Source organism: Pelophylax lessonae, assembly GCF_965119305.1.
Source record: "Pelophylax lessonae genome assembly, chromosome: 8".
In the NCBI taxonomy this organism is placed as follows: domain Eukaryota; kingdom Metazoa; phylum Chordata; class Amphibia; order Anura; family Ranidae; genus Pelophylax; species Pelophylax lessonae.
This window is the reverse complement of record NC_138775.1, coordinates 240,968,748-240,985,273: the sequence shown is the minus strand read 5'-3', so window position 1 is coordinate 240,985,273 and position 16,526 is coordinate 240,968,748. Positions and strand designations below refer to the sequence as shown.

At 42.8% G+C, this 16,526-nt stretch overlaps 1 protein-coding gene across 1 annotated transcript in view; it reads right to left on the bottom strand.

Moving 5' to 3' along the window:
- Positions 1-1,987: 1,987 nt before the first annotated feature.
- Positions 1,988-16,526, bottom strand: part of NRDC (nardilysin convertase) — an 88,905-nt gene continuing 74,366 nt past the window's right edge. Inside the window, exons 28-31 of the mRNA XM_082265914.1 lie at positions 11,843-11,933; positions 7,863-7,979; positions 6,877-6,966; positions 1,988-2,473 (exon numbers count right to left, since the gene is read on the bottom strand). Coding sequence (XP_082122040.1) covers positions 2,273-2,473; positions 6,877-6,966; positions 7,863-7,979; positions 11,843-11,933 — 499 coding nt within the window. The 3' untranslated portion in view covers positions 1,988-2,272. The remainder of the gene's footprint in view (positions 2,474-6,876; positions 6,967-7,862; positions 7,980-11,842; positions 11,934-16,526) is intronic.

Below are 16,526 nucleotides of genomic sequence, written 5' to 3'. Positions count from 1 at the left end.
GCGATAATTTTTACGCAAACCAATCAAAATACGCTTATTGCAATTATTTTTACCAAAAATATGTAGCAGAAAAACAAATTGGCCTAAAACGTTAAATTTAAATTTTTGGGAATGTCATATAGCAGAATGTGAAAAATTGTTTTGTTTTTTTTTTTTCAAAATTGTTGCTCTTTTTTTGTTTATAGCGCAAAAAAAATATCGTACAGTTGTTTGGGTACAGCGTTGCACGACCACGCAATTGTCCGTTAAAGTAACGCAGTGCCGATTCACAAAATAGGGGCCTGGTCATTAAGGGGGCAAATCTTTCTGGTCTTAAAGTGGTTAAAGCGGCCTCGTCCCCGGATGTGTAAATGGCATTCAAACCACCTGCGAGGTACTGCTGCGAACTTTAGCGCGAGAACAACAAGACCTCCTCTCACTCCAAACTGCTAACCTGTAAAAAGGTTTAAAGCGTTGTCTATGGCGATTTTTACGTACCGAAGTTTGATGCCATTCCACAAGTGTGCAAAATTTTAAAGCATGACATGTTAGGCATCTAGTTACTCGACGTAACATCATCTTTCAAGTTATACCAAAAAAATGGGGCTAGCTTTAGTGTTTATTTTTTTTAATTCATGAAACCGTTTTTCCCCCCCAAAAAAAATGCATTAGAAAATTGCTGTGCAAATACCGTGTGACATAAAAAGTTGCAACAAACGCCATTTAATTCCCTAGTGTCTCTGCTAAAAAAAAAAAAAAAACAATGTTTGGGGGTTTCCGAGTAATTTTCTAGCATAAAAATTATGATTTTTACATGTAGGAGAGGAGTGCCAGAATAGGGCCGGTATGGAAGTGGCACCAGCATTGGTTCAATACAGCTCTGACCGTCACTGCAGGAAAAAGATAAATAAAGCCTTCCCTAAATGCAGATTATTTTTATCCAAATCTTGCTACTCTTCAAAACGTGGCTTTAAGAAGCGTCTTCAGCAGAAATGAATGATGCCTGGATGGAGCGGAGTGTAAAATCCCATGTCATGTACAGTTCACAGAAAAGCGATCACACTCCAGTACACAGCATTCCATTTTAATAAAAATGCACATGGTTGTTTTTATCATTTATATAGCGGATTGGAAAACAATAAATAAGTCCTTTACCTGCTGCTCTCTCCTTTCCTACTCTTCTCTGCCGCTCCATTCAGCTGCTGAGAGGACATACTTGCTACACCCAGGTATGGAGTAAGAGGTGTGATTCAGTCTGTGATAGCCAATCACCAGTGCTCTTCCATAGAAGGAACCATAGGTTTGTGTAGCTACAATATGTATGAGGCTCAAATCTTACACACAAAAAGTTATGTGCTTCAGAGGAGGGGGGATTGAAATAAATCTGTTGGATTGCCCTGCATTGATAAAGCACAGGGCACTTTGGGTGGGAAAAAAACAAAAAGGGATTTTTTTTTTTCTATATTTGGCTAAAAGTGGAAAGAGTTTAAAACATACGTCAAGTTTACTTTAACTGCTGTCTTTGTCCCTACTTTAAAACTTGTGATAATTAAAATTTTAGTGTTGCACTTGAACAGGAGTAAAGTACAAATCTCTCCTGGTAAACTGTCAGAGATGGTATTTCTCCTATCATTGGGCATCGCACTTCCTATGTCTCTGGCACAGGAAGTGAGGGAAAATCTCTAAAGGGAAAACACCAGCACTGAAACAGACAATTTTCTAACTTCTCTAAGAAATAAAAATGTTGCCCTTATTGAAGAAAGCATTAATCTACCGATTTAACACAGCTTTGTGTGTCACAGTGCAGGAGATAAATGTGATGGGAATCCTAAATTATTACAATTCCATTCTTCTTCTCTTCGCTCAAGCTTGAGACAAAATCTTACTGACAGTCAGAAAGGTGTCTGAACAAAGAATGGTGTGCATTGCTGGCAGCTTGGATTACTAAAAACCACAAATTCCACATTCAGACACCTTCAATGCGGACTTTTCACCATAAATGGTGTGCATATTTTTCTTGTACTGTATATCCAAAGCCCAGGATTTGTAAAATCATTTAGTACTCAAAAAGTTCACTGAGAATAAGAGCAGCATTAGATGTCCAGGTTTAAAAATCTGCATATCTACAGAAAGTCTCATCATTTTTCATTTTTTTTTCTTCTTCTTTCAATTCTGGCCATGCTACAGTGAGGACCAGAAATACACACTATTACACAAGACTTTCTAGAAATCCCTTTGTAGATGGTAGAAGCACACATCTTATCACTCAATAGTGGCATTCTTGTCCCATCTCTCACTTGATGATCTTGTGGTATGGTAACAGTTTTAAGGTGGAGGTAAAGCTACGGATGTCGCTGATTGGCAGTGCGTCTGCCATGAGCGGAGAAGGAGGAAGAAGGATGAGACTGGTAATGTTGCCATAAGAAGATTCGGATTCTTCAGCTGGTGTTTGAGAAGGCACAGAATCGGTCTCCTTCTCACCAAATCCAACCACCTGTCAGAAAAGAGGTGACTATTGTTACAATGATGCAATAAGACAAAGCCAATCAACCCACCACACTGCTCAACTACTGTGTTGTTTTATCTGATTGCTTTAAACTGCCAAGGACCTGTGCTGATGGGCTTTTTAGAATACTTTATTAGTCTTGGTTCACACATATGCAATATCAGACATTGCATGTAATTCGCAGCGCACTGCTCTGCAAATCACATGAGAGGTCTGTGCATTGCAAATTCAGCCATACACATTGTATATGTAGAAAGATGATCCGCACATCGGTAGTTGCTTTTATAAAAAATCCTTATTCAAGAAGCACAGAACACAACTGCTGATGAGATCAGTTGACGCGTTTCAGCCTATAAGGCCCAAGTCATACAGATTGTATGGCTGAATTTGCATCACAAACGGACCCAAGTCACACAGGACCCTTTTTTTGGTTCGCACTAGAAGCGGATCGCATGGGTGTTCACACCTATGTGATTCGATACAACATGTCCGAATTGACGGTTCGCACTGCGATAGGCAAACAAATCTGGGGGTGTTGTTAGCGTTGTACTGACACCCCCAGCGATTCGCATATGGCAGTGTGAACTGCCTGCGAGTTGAGTGCAATGAAGGAACCCACAGTGGATTTGCAGGGTTCCCGCATCGCATATATGTGAACCGGCCCTTGAGCCCAAAGGGAAACTATTAAAAAACAGTTACATTCAACAAAGACAACACAAGATCGCAATAATGAACGGAACAAGGCACAATAAAATTACCAATAACAGCAATTCGTACCAAGTAAAACTAAAACTATACTCTATCTAACCCAGTGGTTCTCTACTCCTGTTCTCAGGACCCACCAACAGGCCAGATTGTAAGCATTACCTTGTGGAGAAGCAGACTAGAATACTGCAATCCCTGAGCAGCAAATTATATCACCTGGGATGTATTTCAGTTATCTGGCAAACCTGACCTGTTAGTGGGCCCTGAGGACCGGAGTTGAGAACCACTGCTCTAACCATTCCATTGTATTAAAATAAAACATAGAATAAATAACACAGATTGAAAAAGAACAGAAAATCGAACTACCTAAATGCAATAGTACACCACTTTTTCTAGCATTACCCAAAATAATAATTAACCAACATACTATAAAAAACTACATAAAAATCTGGGTCGTAAACCTAATTAAATCTTTACATCCAGCATTCACAGAAAATAATTAGATCATTTGATGGCCACAGGCAAAAAAATTATTTCCTGTGTTGCTCTAGGGGCACCGTTGTTGTAACAATGTATCAATGAAGATACTCCTCAGACTGATCAGTATATTGTGGAGTGGGTGGGAGGAGTTGTTCAAGATTGAATGTATCTTGAACAACATCCTCCAATCTCACACTGTTGGTGTTGGCTACTCTAAACCTACTTCCCAAGCATGTCACCGCATACAGGAGAGTGCTGGCCACATCAGAATCATAAAACATCTTCAACATCGTCTGGCAGAGGTTAAAAGACCTCAGTCTCAAACATTAGAGGTGGCTCTGGAACTTCCTATAGAGCACTTCGGTGTTCTTGCTCCAGTCCAACATATTATCTATTTGCACCCCTAGATACTTGTAACTCTCTACTACATCCACTCCTTCTCAAATCCACAACCAGCTCCTTTGTCTTAAGCCCCGTACACACGCAACGATTATCAGCCGACCGATCGTCCGACTTTTGTCCAGAGTTGTGTTTTGTTGGATGGAATGTGCCTAGACTGCACACGAATTTTCTCGCCCAACAAAAATCTACTTCAGAAGTGATGTCATGTGCTGGTTTACTTTCCGTGTGTTTTTTCTTCTCTGAGCATGCCCAGTATTGCTCATCAGATGTTTTGTCTGCCGAAATCTGTACTGACTGACGGAAAATCGGCCGTTGTGTTGACGGTGAACAAAAATTTTATAGCCTGCACACCAGATTTTATTCGGCCGAAAAGTCGGAGTCGGTTGTCGAAAGCATCATACTAACAAGCCGAAATTCAGCCGATCGGACGTTGGCCGAAAATTCCCGGCCCATAATCGATGCGTGTGTACGAGGCTTTAGTCTCATTTAGATACAGATGATTATCCTCACACCATGTGACAACGTTCTCCACCAGAGTCCTATACTCAGTCTTTTCCCCATCCCTGATACATCCCACTACCACAGAGTTGTCAGTAAACTTTTTAAGATGGCAAGACTCTGGTAGCTGAAATTAGGGATATAGACTGTAAAAGCAAAGGCAGAGAGAACTGTCCCCTTGTGGAACCCCAAAATTGCTTACCATTCTATTCAACACACAGCCTTGTAAACGTACATACAGTGGGTACGGAAAGTATTCAGACCCCCTTAAATTTTTCACTCTTTGTTATATTGCAGCCATTTGCTAAAATCATTTAGGTTCATTCTTCTTCCTCATGAATGTACACATAGTACCCCATACTGACAGAAAAACATTGTTGCAGATTTATTAAAAAAGAAAAACTGAAATATCACATGGTCCCAAGTATTCAGACCCTTTGCTGTGACACTCATATATTTAACTCAGGTGCTTTCCATTTCTTCTGATCATCCTTGAGATGGTTCTACACCTTCATTTGAGTCCAGCTGTGTTTGATTATACTGATTGGACTTGATTAGGAAAGCCACACACCTGTCTATATAAGACCTTCCAGATCACAATGCATGTCAGAGCAAATGAGAATCATGAGGTCAAAGGAACTGCCTGAAGAGCTCAGAGACAATTGTGGCAAGGCACAGATCTGGCCAAGGTTACAAAAAGATTTCTGCAGCACTTAAGGTTCCTAAGAGCACAGTGGTCTCCATAATCCTCAAATGGAAGACGTTTGGGACGACAAGAACCCTTCCTAGAGCTGGCCGTCCGACCAAACTGAGCTATCGGGGGAGAAGAGCCTTGGTGAGAGAGGTAAAGAAGAACCCAAAGATCACTGTGGCTGAGCTCCAGAGATGCAGTCAGGAGATGGGAGAAAGTTGTAGAAAGTCAACCATCACTGCAGCCCTCCACCAGTCGGGGCTTTATGGCAGAGTGGCCCGACGGAAGCCTCTCCTCAGTGTAAGACACATGAAAGCCCGCATGGAGTTTGCTAAAAAACACCTGAAGGACTCCAAGATGGTGAGAAATAAGATTCTCTGGTCTGATGAGACCAAAATAGAACTTTTTGGCCTTAATTCTAAGCGGTATGTGTGGAGAAAACCAGGCACTGCTCATCACCTGTCCAATACAGTCCCAACAGTGAAGCATGGTGGTGTTTTTCAGCTGCAGGGACAGGACGACTGGTTGCAATCGAGGGAAAGATGAATGCGGCCAAGTACAGGGATATCCTGGACAGAAACCTTCTCCAGAGTGCTCTGGACGTCAGACTGGGCCTAAGGTTTACCTTCCAACAAGACAATGACCCTAAGCACACAGCTAAAATAACGAAGGAGTGGCTTCACAACAACTCCGTGACTGTTCTTGAATGGCCCAGCCAGAGCCCTGACTTAAACCCAATTGAGCATCTCTGGAGAGACCTAAAAATGGCTGTCCACCAACGTTTACCATCCAACCTGACAGAACTGGAGAGGATCTGCGAGGAGGAATGGCAGAGGATCCCCAAATCCAGGTGTGAAAGACTTGTTGCATCTTTCCCAAAAAGACTCCTGGCTGTATTAGATCAAAAGGGGGCTTCTACTAAATACTGAGCAAAGGGTCTGAATACTTAGGACCATGTGATATTTCAGTTTTTCTTTTTTATTAAATCTGCAACAATGTCAACAATTCTGTGTTTTTCTGTCAGTATGGGGTGCTATGTGTACATTCATGAGGAAGAAGAATGAACCTAAATGATTTTAGCAAATGGCTGCAATATAACAAAGAGTGAAAAATTTAAGGGGGTCTGAATACTTTCCGTACCCACTGTACTTCGATTTCCAGCCAGGTAATCTACAATCCATGACACAATGCAAACATCAACCTGTATCACTGCTTCTTGACCAAGAGATCTGGCCTGATAGTATCAAAAGCACTGGATAAATCAAAAAACATGCCCCTCACATTGCTTGCTGGCTTATCCAGGCGTGCACACGTGATTTAGCATGAAGATGATCGCATCCTCAACTCCTAGTCTTGGTTGGTAGGAAAACCACAAAGGGTCTAAATATTTGCCTCAGGTGGGTTAAGCATTCCCTTTCAAGTGTATTGGAATGCAAAACCAGCTTGAAGCAGGTCAAAGCACCGGTCAATGAATTCAAAATGATCCCAGAAGTGTCTCAAACACACGCCATCGACAGAAGCCCAAAGCCTGTCTATACAAGCCCTACAATGCACTGAATCATAGCTGATGGGTAGAATTGATATTAACATTTAAAAACACAGAATGATGACTCACATGTACACTTAGGACCCTCTTGTCACACCCCCGATGCTCCTGGAAGCAGCTTGTCATGTCTGTCTTTTTAAAGGTCTTCAAGGCCTCGATCTGAAATGCAACAAAAGTTGTTACAGAAAGTTTCATCCATCTGCTTAAAAGTGCTTTTATTTCACTGAAGGTGAAAGATTCAAAAAAACGATTGCTAAATATTTATTCAGTCTTTTTGCTGCTGTGGACCTGCTTACTTTCAAGGTAATTTTCCCACGCACCAATCACAGAGCTGAACATGTTAAAGTTAGGAGCCCTGCGCTAAACGAGCTCATTGCACCAACTTTTCTGGCAGCTTGTTCAGTTCCAGTGCTGCAGACTCTCATCGGTTTTGCCAGTATACAACTTTCCGCAATGCTAGGTGCCTGTGCCCCCCAACTGCGCCTTTATTCCCTGATCCGTAACATTACTGCTCTAGCCTTGAACATGGTGGACCTTTGCAGAGAGACCGCTGCCTCCACACACAGCAAGGATGCCTTTCTGCTGTATTCTGGCAAAGGACAAACTTTTCTATGCAGATATGGCTGATTTCTAAAGAAAATAAACTCCAAGACTTTAGCCACACTTTTTATGCACCAGAAATAGATTTCTGAAATTTTATTTGGGTTTTAATTCAGTTTAGTGTCATTTAATATAATACCCCCTAGAATAAGTATCTGCATTCCCTTGCATATCAGCGCTTAGACAGAGAGGGAAGCCCAGCCTTATGACTCCATCAATGCTCTAATGTCTTGCACAGTATTGACACTTGTTTTCTGGTAGGCATTTGTGTGGCATAAAATAAAAATTCATGAAATCATGATTTTCGGCTGGAGTTCCAAGCATCTGCTTGTTGGGTTTTTTTTTTTTAATGAAACCATTAAAAAATGTTCTGCCCATACAAAACCAGCGAACAATATAATAAGGACAGATCAGAAGCACATTCTTTGTTCATTGCTATGGAATCATTTCTATACCTCATGTTCCAGGCGGTCAAAGAGATACTGCTGAGTCAGCACTTCCCCCCAGTTCCTGTCCACCTCCTCTCCAAGATGGCTGTCTTCACACTCCTTCAGCTTTATCAAAGCCTTTACCTGTCAAGAAAAATACAAGCCTTTACCAACCAATCATGTTTTATTTAAGTTAGAGTGTCAGAGTGGTTATTATGCATGCAAAGTAGTACTGGGAATCCAGCTCAAATTCCTACCAAGGGCCTCATCTACATGGAGTTTGTAGGTTGCTCCAAAGTTTGGGTTTCCTTCATGTGCTCTATATTACTCCCAGAAACATACAGGTAGGTTAAATGGCCATAGTGTGCGTGTCAGAATGTCTGCGACCGGGACCGTGAAATGTAAGCTCTGCTAGGGCAGGGATGGGTAAGAGCATACATGATCCATCTGCCTCTCGTGACTCTATTTCAGTGTGACATTTTACAATTATTTTGTATACATCATGTAGCTCCTGCAGAAAAAATAATCACAGGCATATTTTACTGCGGTGCAAACATATGAATCAAATGCCCTCTACTGACACACTGCATTTTAGGAGGCATTAAAAAGCAGCACTTCCCTCCACAATAACACTTTACGTCCATGCCTTGGCACCCAAGTAACACTAAGTAGTGTGATTTTTATTTATTTTTTACTTTTTGGAGGAAAAAAAAAAAAAAACGGCCCACCCCCCGTTAACATTCCTGCCTAGAGCATGACATGTCTGGGGACACACAGGGTGGCCAGGGGTGCAGCTGAACATCTTCATCAGGGTCCAGGCTGTCTGAACCCAGAAGACAACCGATATGGCATCACAAGACACAGGCTGTGACACCTGAAGAGCAGACTGCTGCAGGACAACTCTCAGGGCTCTTTCACACGGGCGCTCTGTATGTCCGCAAATCATCCTATTTTCTTGCGGATGATTTACGGACATAATGTAAGTCAATGGCATTGCGGATGTCAGCGGAATACCATCTGCTGACATCCGATTTTCTTCCTTTCAGTTCTGTTCCGTTTTTTGGAACGGAACAGAACTCTATTTTTCCTTCGTTCAAAAAACGGAAAGGAAGCAAAATCGGATGTCAGCGGTGTCATCCGCAATGCCCATAGACATACATTATGTCCGTATATCATCCGCAAACGGATGGGATGATATGCGGACATACGGAGCAGATGACACAAATGTCAACCGCTCCGTGAAAAAAAAAAAAAGTGCCGGAGCGGATCGCAATGCGGTCCGCTCCGTGTGAAAGAGCCCTTACTTGCTCCATTCTGCTTTGTTAAAAATGCAACTGATTAGCATTATTTTTTTTCGTTATATTTTTCCCATAAGTACAAAAAAAAAGCTGTTAATCTGGCCAGAAATCCAATGAGCTTCTAACTTTCTTCAGTGAGTAGACAATGCTGCATTAATATCTCAATGATCGGGCTACAGAAGACCTCCACTCTATAGGTTATGGAGATAAAGGGGAGTTCTGTAGTGCAAATCAGGAGTGAGCAGCTTAGGGTGACAATGCTAATTCTCCATAGACAGTACAATGAGTGAGCGCTGACACCCTAGGAAAGGGAGTGTGTTCCTGTCAGCATCATCAGATAAAAATAAAAGAAAGTGGGGAAAAAGAATGCAGCCACCTCATAGAAGGATCAGACAACTGTAATACATTGCACTTTGCTTTTTTTTTTGTTCTTGATCACCATACCAAGGCAAGGACTGGGATACATGTAGCATGAGAAGGAAAACCATGTGTATCTAGGTTTCTGTTTTTTATATTGCTGAGTGACAAAGTGTTTTTTACCCCAACACTTCATATTCCTGATATGTGTCTGCTGTACCATGCACTTATATTAAAAGTATCCTGTTCTCTTTGTATTGCTTCCTTTGAGTGAAATCCCTGGTTTTCCTGCCAGTTTCTCTGCTTTCCTAATAAAAACTGACCACTCTAAACAGGAGAGCAGTGTGGCCAGTTCTCTGCTGGTAACTCAGTATTAATTTCCAATAATGATGATCAGACTTTTCCTGACATGCCCCCACTGCACAGCCATTCACCGGGAAGCTCAGTATGCAGCTGCTTCTCCTCCCCCAGCTATTATGCAGCTGTGAACAGAGGGATTGTGATCATTTATAAAATAAAAAAGGGTGTTTTTTTTATATCTATACAAAAATGTTTTGCCAATTTCTATTTTAAACTGAATGGGTTGTATTACAGGACAAACCCATCAGTCATGCCAGTACACTCCTATAAACTTGCAGAATCCTATTAATTTGCACTAATGCATTTCAGCAGTACCAGTGAGTTTTAAACTCCCCTCCCCTGTTTTTAAACATCCTGGTATACGTGGACTTGTTTAACTTATCCAGAGTAAAGCAAAATGTCTGATGCTCTAAAAACCCTCCAGACAGTTCCTTGATATTTGCTGATCTGATCATCTGCATTATTCAAGAGAAGTTGGTGCCTAAGAGGTGCAGTGTACAATTGAAGATGGCCAACCCTTAGGTTGTGAAATCATTGAGAGTAACTTGGTTTGAGAGTGTTTTGCAAGACAAGAAAAATAATATATTAAATTGTGACTTGATAAACAAGCAATGTCCTGATATACAAGTAGCGTCACGTCACAACGGAGTATAAAAGAGAAGAGAGGCGCCTCTAAGTGTACCAATATGGTTACATTTAACCACTTGCCGACCGCCGCACAACTATTTACTGCGGCAGTCAGCCCCGTACAGGCAAAGTGGCGTAGTATTAAGTTGCTCGCCTAAGAGCCTCTAGGGGGCGAGTGCGCGCCGCCGGAGCCACGCTCCCGCCCCCGCTCGTTCCCTGACATATCCGCGCGAGTGACCGGCGGTTCAGATGTCCGCCAGTCACCCGAGATCTCCCAATGCAGAGGGAGAAAGGCAGGCAGGTAATGTAAACAAAGCCGCCTGTCATTCTCCCTGGTGTAACTGCAGAGATCATACAGGATCGTATGTCTCTGTGGTTACATCACTAGCCACGCCCCTCTATAGTTAGAATTACGCCCCTAGGGACACACTTAACCCCTTGATCACTAATAAAGTTAATCCCTTCCCTGCCAGTGTCATTTTTACAGTAACAGTGCATATGTATAGCACCGATTACTGTAGTAATGTCACTGGTACCCCCAAAAGTGTCAAAAATGTCAGTCAAGGGTCTGATCTGTCCGCCGCAATGTCGCTGTCCCACAAAAAAAAAAACGCAGATCGCCACCATTACTCGTTAAAAAAATACAATAAAAATGACATAAATCTTTCCCGTAGTTAGTAAACGCAATAACTTTTGCGCAAACCAATCAAAATACGGTTATTGCAATTTTTTTTTTACCAAAAATATGTAGCAGAAAACGAATTGGCCTAAAATGTTAAAAATTTTTGATTTTTACATTTTTTTTGAGTATTTCATATAAAAAAAAAATGTGAAAAATATTTTTTTCAAAATTGTTGCTCTTTTTTTGTTTAGAACGCAAAAAGTAAAAATCGCAGAAGTGATCAAATACCACCAAAAGAAAGCTCTGTTTGTGGGGGAAAAAAAGGACATCAATTTAATTTGGGTACAGTGTCGCACGACCGCGCAATTGTCAGTTACAATCACGCAGTGCCGAATCGCAAAACAGGGCCTGGTCTTTGAGCAGCCAAATCCTCTGGGGCTTAAGTGGTTAACTTATCCAGGAGTAAAAGCAAAATGTGTGATGCTCTAAAAACCCTCCAGACAGTTCATTGATATTTGCTAATCTGATCATCTGCATTATTCATTATTACATTGATTAGGTAACAGTGGTGCAAGAGAAGTTGGTGAGTAAGAGGTGCAGTGTACAATTGAAGATGGCCAACCATTGGGCTGTGAAATCATTTACACTCACCTTAAAGTGAGTATAACTAAACAGACTAAACAAAATGTACATTTTAAGAAACTCTTCACATTAGGTGACCCTGCAACTCTATTCCAGTTTACCTGTGTTTCAAAAGCTTCATCAGTCAAGTTGTTAATTTTTTCACCAAAACAAACCAGAAACTCTTCTATTTTCTTGTCTACCACTTCAGAGCTGTGGAGAAAAGACAATGCTTAGGTCATTATGTCTCAAATTTGGTCACAGAAAAAATCCTGATCTGGTTTTAGGACAAATATTGCTCATTTACAGGACAAGTAAAAGCCAAGAAATCGTTCTTCCCAAAACATCAGCTGCTAACAACAGCTCCTTCTCACAGGCCGTGAGAAGCCTGTAGCGTAGCCTCACTTTCTAGTCTCCACGGACCCGGTGTTCAGGACTCCATGCCCTGTACCGGTGACGTCACTTCTGCTTCCGCCTTCTATGCTGGCCAAACCCGGAAGCACTACGGAGGAACACCAGCCCTTCAGCCCCAGTGACGTTGGAGCGATCAAGTCCTCCAGGATGCAGCAGTAGGCGATAGACCTCCACTTCTAGAGATGCCTACTATTTCTTACCTGTAAGTATTTTAATCTTTTGCAATAAACGTATTCCTTATAATAATGCACTTAGTGGCGCCCCCGCCGCCCCCCCCTTTCTTCTCTCTTGTACATACACAGAGCATGTGCACACTGAGGATGGCAGCCTAATCACAGTGCAACCAACCACCTGCACGGACAGCATACACAATTCCCCAGTTCAGATGACTCTCAAACATTGGAATCTTGGGAGCACCAGACTCCCAACAATATTGCTTATCTCAGTATATTATGCAAATATGAGGTACTACGAGTTTCTCTTCTAGCAGATTCCTTCGCCTGCCGCACTCCCACTCCTCTGTGGTCACAGCAGGTTTGCTGTCTCCCTACAATGCAGCCATTAATTTATGGACAGATCAATACCATTAACGCATTTTAGAGTATCTAGAAGGAACATTCTGTTATTCCTAAATGAAAACATTGTGTACAGAGTAAACTGTCTGGACGGCACTTCATTACTCAGCTGAAAGAAGCCATTCCTGTCTGTGTATATGGCCTTACAAGAACTATGCTTAACAGTCTGATGGTGTCCAGGGATGGGAGGGCACACTACAGATGGAATCAGGTCAAGTGCCTTCCCTTTATGACTTTAACTACAAAACCGCACTCTGCAAACACAATGCTGACCAAGCGTATACAATTTAAAGTGCACCTGTGCCCAGATTATGGATGTTAAAGTATTTACATATTCTTAGCGAGAATTAAAAACACTTTAAAAACCGCAGTCACCAACCAGTGGTCCTGATGGTTCACGAAAAAATGTTGGTGGTTCCCAGGGATTTTGCCACAAATCAACATTGTGGCGGATGTAGTCAATACTGTCAGCGCGCATTGATACCCGATGTCTCCTCTAGTTCGGGCTCCTGTGAATTCAGAGGGAGGTGCTGGGAGTAGTGCAGAGAGCAGAATGTGAAGGAGAGGACTTCCAATGGCAGCCCTCATCACAGACTGCAAGAGGGAGCACGGAGCCTGAGCACATGGCTGGATAACGAGGTGAGATCCAATGAGAAGTCTGTGTAAGGAGAGTCGGAGCATTGAGTGCATAAAGCAGCAGTGTGATCCAGGAGGAAGGGGGCAGAGAGATGGAGTATTGTGTGTACAAGGCAGCAGTGTGAGCCAAGGGAGAAGGAGCAGAGAGCCGCATCATTGTGTATATAAGGGAGCAGTGTGATCCAGGAGGAAGGGGGCAGAGAGCTGGAATGTTGTGTGTACAAGGCAGCAGTGTGATCCAGGGGGAGGGGGCAGAGAGCCAGAGCATTGTGTGCAAGGGCCCCAAAGAACCTGAAGAAGGCAATGCCCTCTGAAACGCATTGTCCTGGCAACCCTTTAGCATCCCTTGTCAGCTTGCACAACTTGGAGTCACGTGATCGGGGAGGCGGGACCAGCCTCCCCATGGATTCGGGATCCCTGGTCTGAATGAGCTGCTCAGCCCTCCTACTGTCCAAGGAGTCACACTCTGTATGCTGGCCAGGATTACCTGAATGAACGCTCAGCTTTACATTACTTTTGTGACTGCAACTTCTTTTTATGCTTTCATTTACTTAATAAAACTGTATTGCATGAGGAGCCTGTGCGCTCTGTTTTCCCTTTTATCTACTTAACCACTTAAGAACCAAGCCTATTTCCAACACTTGTTTACAAGTGAAAAATCAGTATTTTTTGCTAGAAACCCCCAAACATTATATATATATATATATATAATATATATATATATATATATATATACACACATATACATATATACACACACACACATATATATATATATATATATATATATATATATACACACACACATATATTTATTTATATATATATATTTTTTTTTAGCAGAGGCCCTAAAATGGAGATCGTTGCAATACTTTATGTAACACTGTATTTGCGCATTAAAATTAAAAAATAAGAAAAGCAGTAAAGTTAGCCCGATTTTTTTTCTACAATGTGAAAGATAATGTTACACCATGTAAATAGATACCAAACACGTCATGCTTCAAAATTGCGCACGCTCGAGGAATAGCGACAAACACTGGTACTTAAAAACCTCTATAGGCGACGCTTTAAAAAATTTACAGGTTATCAGTTTAGAGTTACAGAGGAGGTCTAGGACCAAAATTATTGCTCTGGCTCAAACGATCGCTGTGATATCTCACCTGTGGTTTTAACACCGTTTACATATCTGGGCGTGATTTGAGTATGCGTTCGCTTCTGCGTGCGAGCTCGGAGGGACGGGGGGGGTTTAGTTTTGTAAACTTTTTGTAAACATCCCTTGTAATAGAAGCAAGCATGACAGGTCCTCTAATTCCGAGATCTGGTGTCAAAAAGACCTCAGACCTCACATCTACATCTTTTTCAGCATGAAAAAAAAAGGGGGATTTTGGACTTATCGTAAAAATCTATTTCTCACCTCCTCATTTTCTTGCCTACGTGGGTTATGCTGCCCCCTACAGGACACTAGGCAGGAAAGAACTTGACTACACCTATGAGACAGTCCCGCAGGGTATACTCCCACTCTCTGCTATAGGTACTATACTATAGGTGCTATAGTGCTAGTTTTGTTACAAGCAGTGTCAGAAGAAAGAAAAAAACAGACTCCATAGAGGGGTGGGTGCTGTGTCCGTCAGTGGGCATCAAAGAAATAGATTTTATGGTAAGTCAAAAATCCTATTTTCTCTTTCGTTCATTGACAGACACAGCTCCTCATCTTCTGGACTACGTGGGACTTTCCAAAGTAGTGTCAAACATGAGGGGTGGGAACAGCAAGAAAAAAATACTTCCCAAGGCTAAATAGCCAACCAGGGAACATGGAAAACACCATCTTATAAAACTTTGTGAAAGTGTGACCAGGTAGCCGCCCTGCAAACCTGCAGTACTGACGCAAAGGCACATGACAGAAGGCACAGGAGGCACTAAGCACCTGAGTAGAGTGTGCCTTAACAGGGAAAGGAGGAACCTGACCCTTAATGGTATAAGCCTGAACCACAGTCTGTCTGATCCATCTTGAAATGGTGGCAGCAGAAGCAGCCAACCCTTTGCGAGGTCCATCCGTGAGGACAAATAGTGAGTCTGACTTTGTAAAAGACCCTGTAGCTGCCAGGTACACCCTTATTGCCTGACCACATCCAGAGAATGCAAGGCAATTGCCTTAGGATGCTTAGGCCTGGGACTGTCATGGTCTTACCTTCTTGCTGTTCTCCTTCGTTTGACATGTGCTGGCGGCCATCTTGGTTTCTGGGTTTCTTGTAGCCTCCCACCCTGCGGCTCCTCCTTCCCACTGGGAGGAGCTGGATGCCTAGCTCATATATATAGGAGGTCTGTGGCTTCAGTTCCCTGCTTGGTCCTCCTGTGTTCACATGCTTCTAAGACTGCTGCTACTTCTGGTTCCTGGCTTCGTCTGACTACCCTGCTGGTTCCTGATCCTGGCTTCGTCTGACTACCCTGCTGGTTCCTGACCCCTGGCTTCGCAAAGACTCTGCATCGGTTTTGCCATCCGTTTGGACTTTTGCTTTATAGCTTGTTTTTCAATAAGGCCCCATGCACACGGGACGTTTTTAACGCCGCTGTAAGCAGCGTCAGGCGTTTTCTTTTTGCAGCCTAAAAACGCCCCTCCATGTTATTCTATGGCCTCATGCACACTCAGACGTTTTTGAGCTGTAAGTGGCTTAGACGTTTTTAGGCTGCAACAAGAACCCACCACCTGCGCGTTCTGAGGACCAGCGTTACAGCGTTAAAAACGCCTGACGCTGCTAAAAGCTGAATAACTTTGCTATAACGTTGCTTAACGTGCGTTAAGCCACGTTATACGCTTTTTTTTCTTCCATTCAAAATCAATGGTTCCCTATGGGATCCTATTGATTTGAATGGAGGTCGCACCGCAACACCGCAAGTCGGATCCGACTTGCGGGGTGACTTGCGCTGTGGGAATCTTGAGGGGGAACTCCACGCCAAAATGGGAAAAAAACGGCGTGGGGTCCCCCCCAGGGTTCCAAACCAGGCCCTTCGGGTCTGTTATGGAATTTGAGGGTAGCCCCATGCCGAAAAAACGGCATGGGGTCCCCCCCAAAATCCATACCAGACCCTTAACCGAGCATGCAGCCCGGCAGGCCAGGAAAGGGGAGGGGACGAGCGAGCGGCCCCACCCCCCCTGGACCACACCAGGCCACATGCCCTCAAC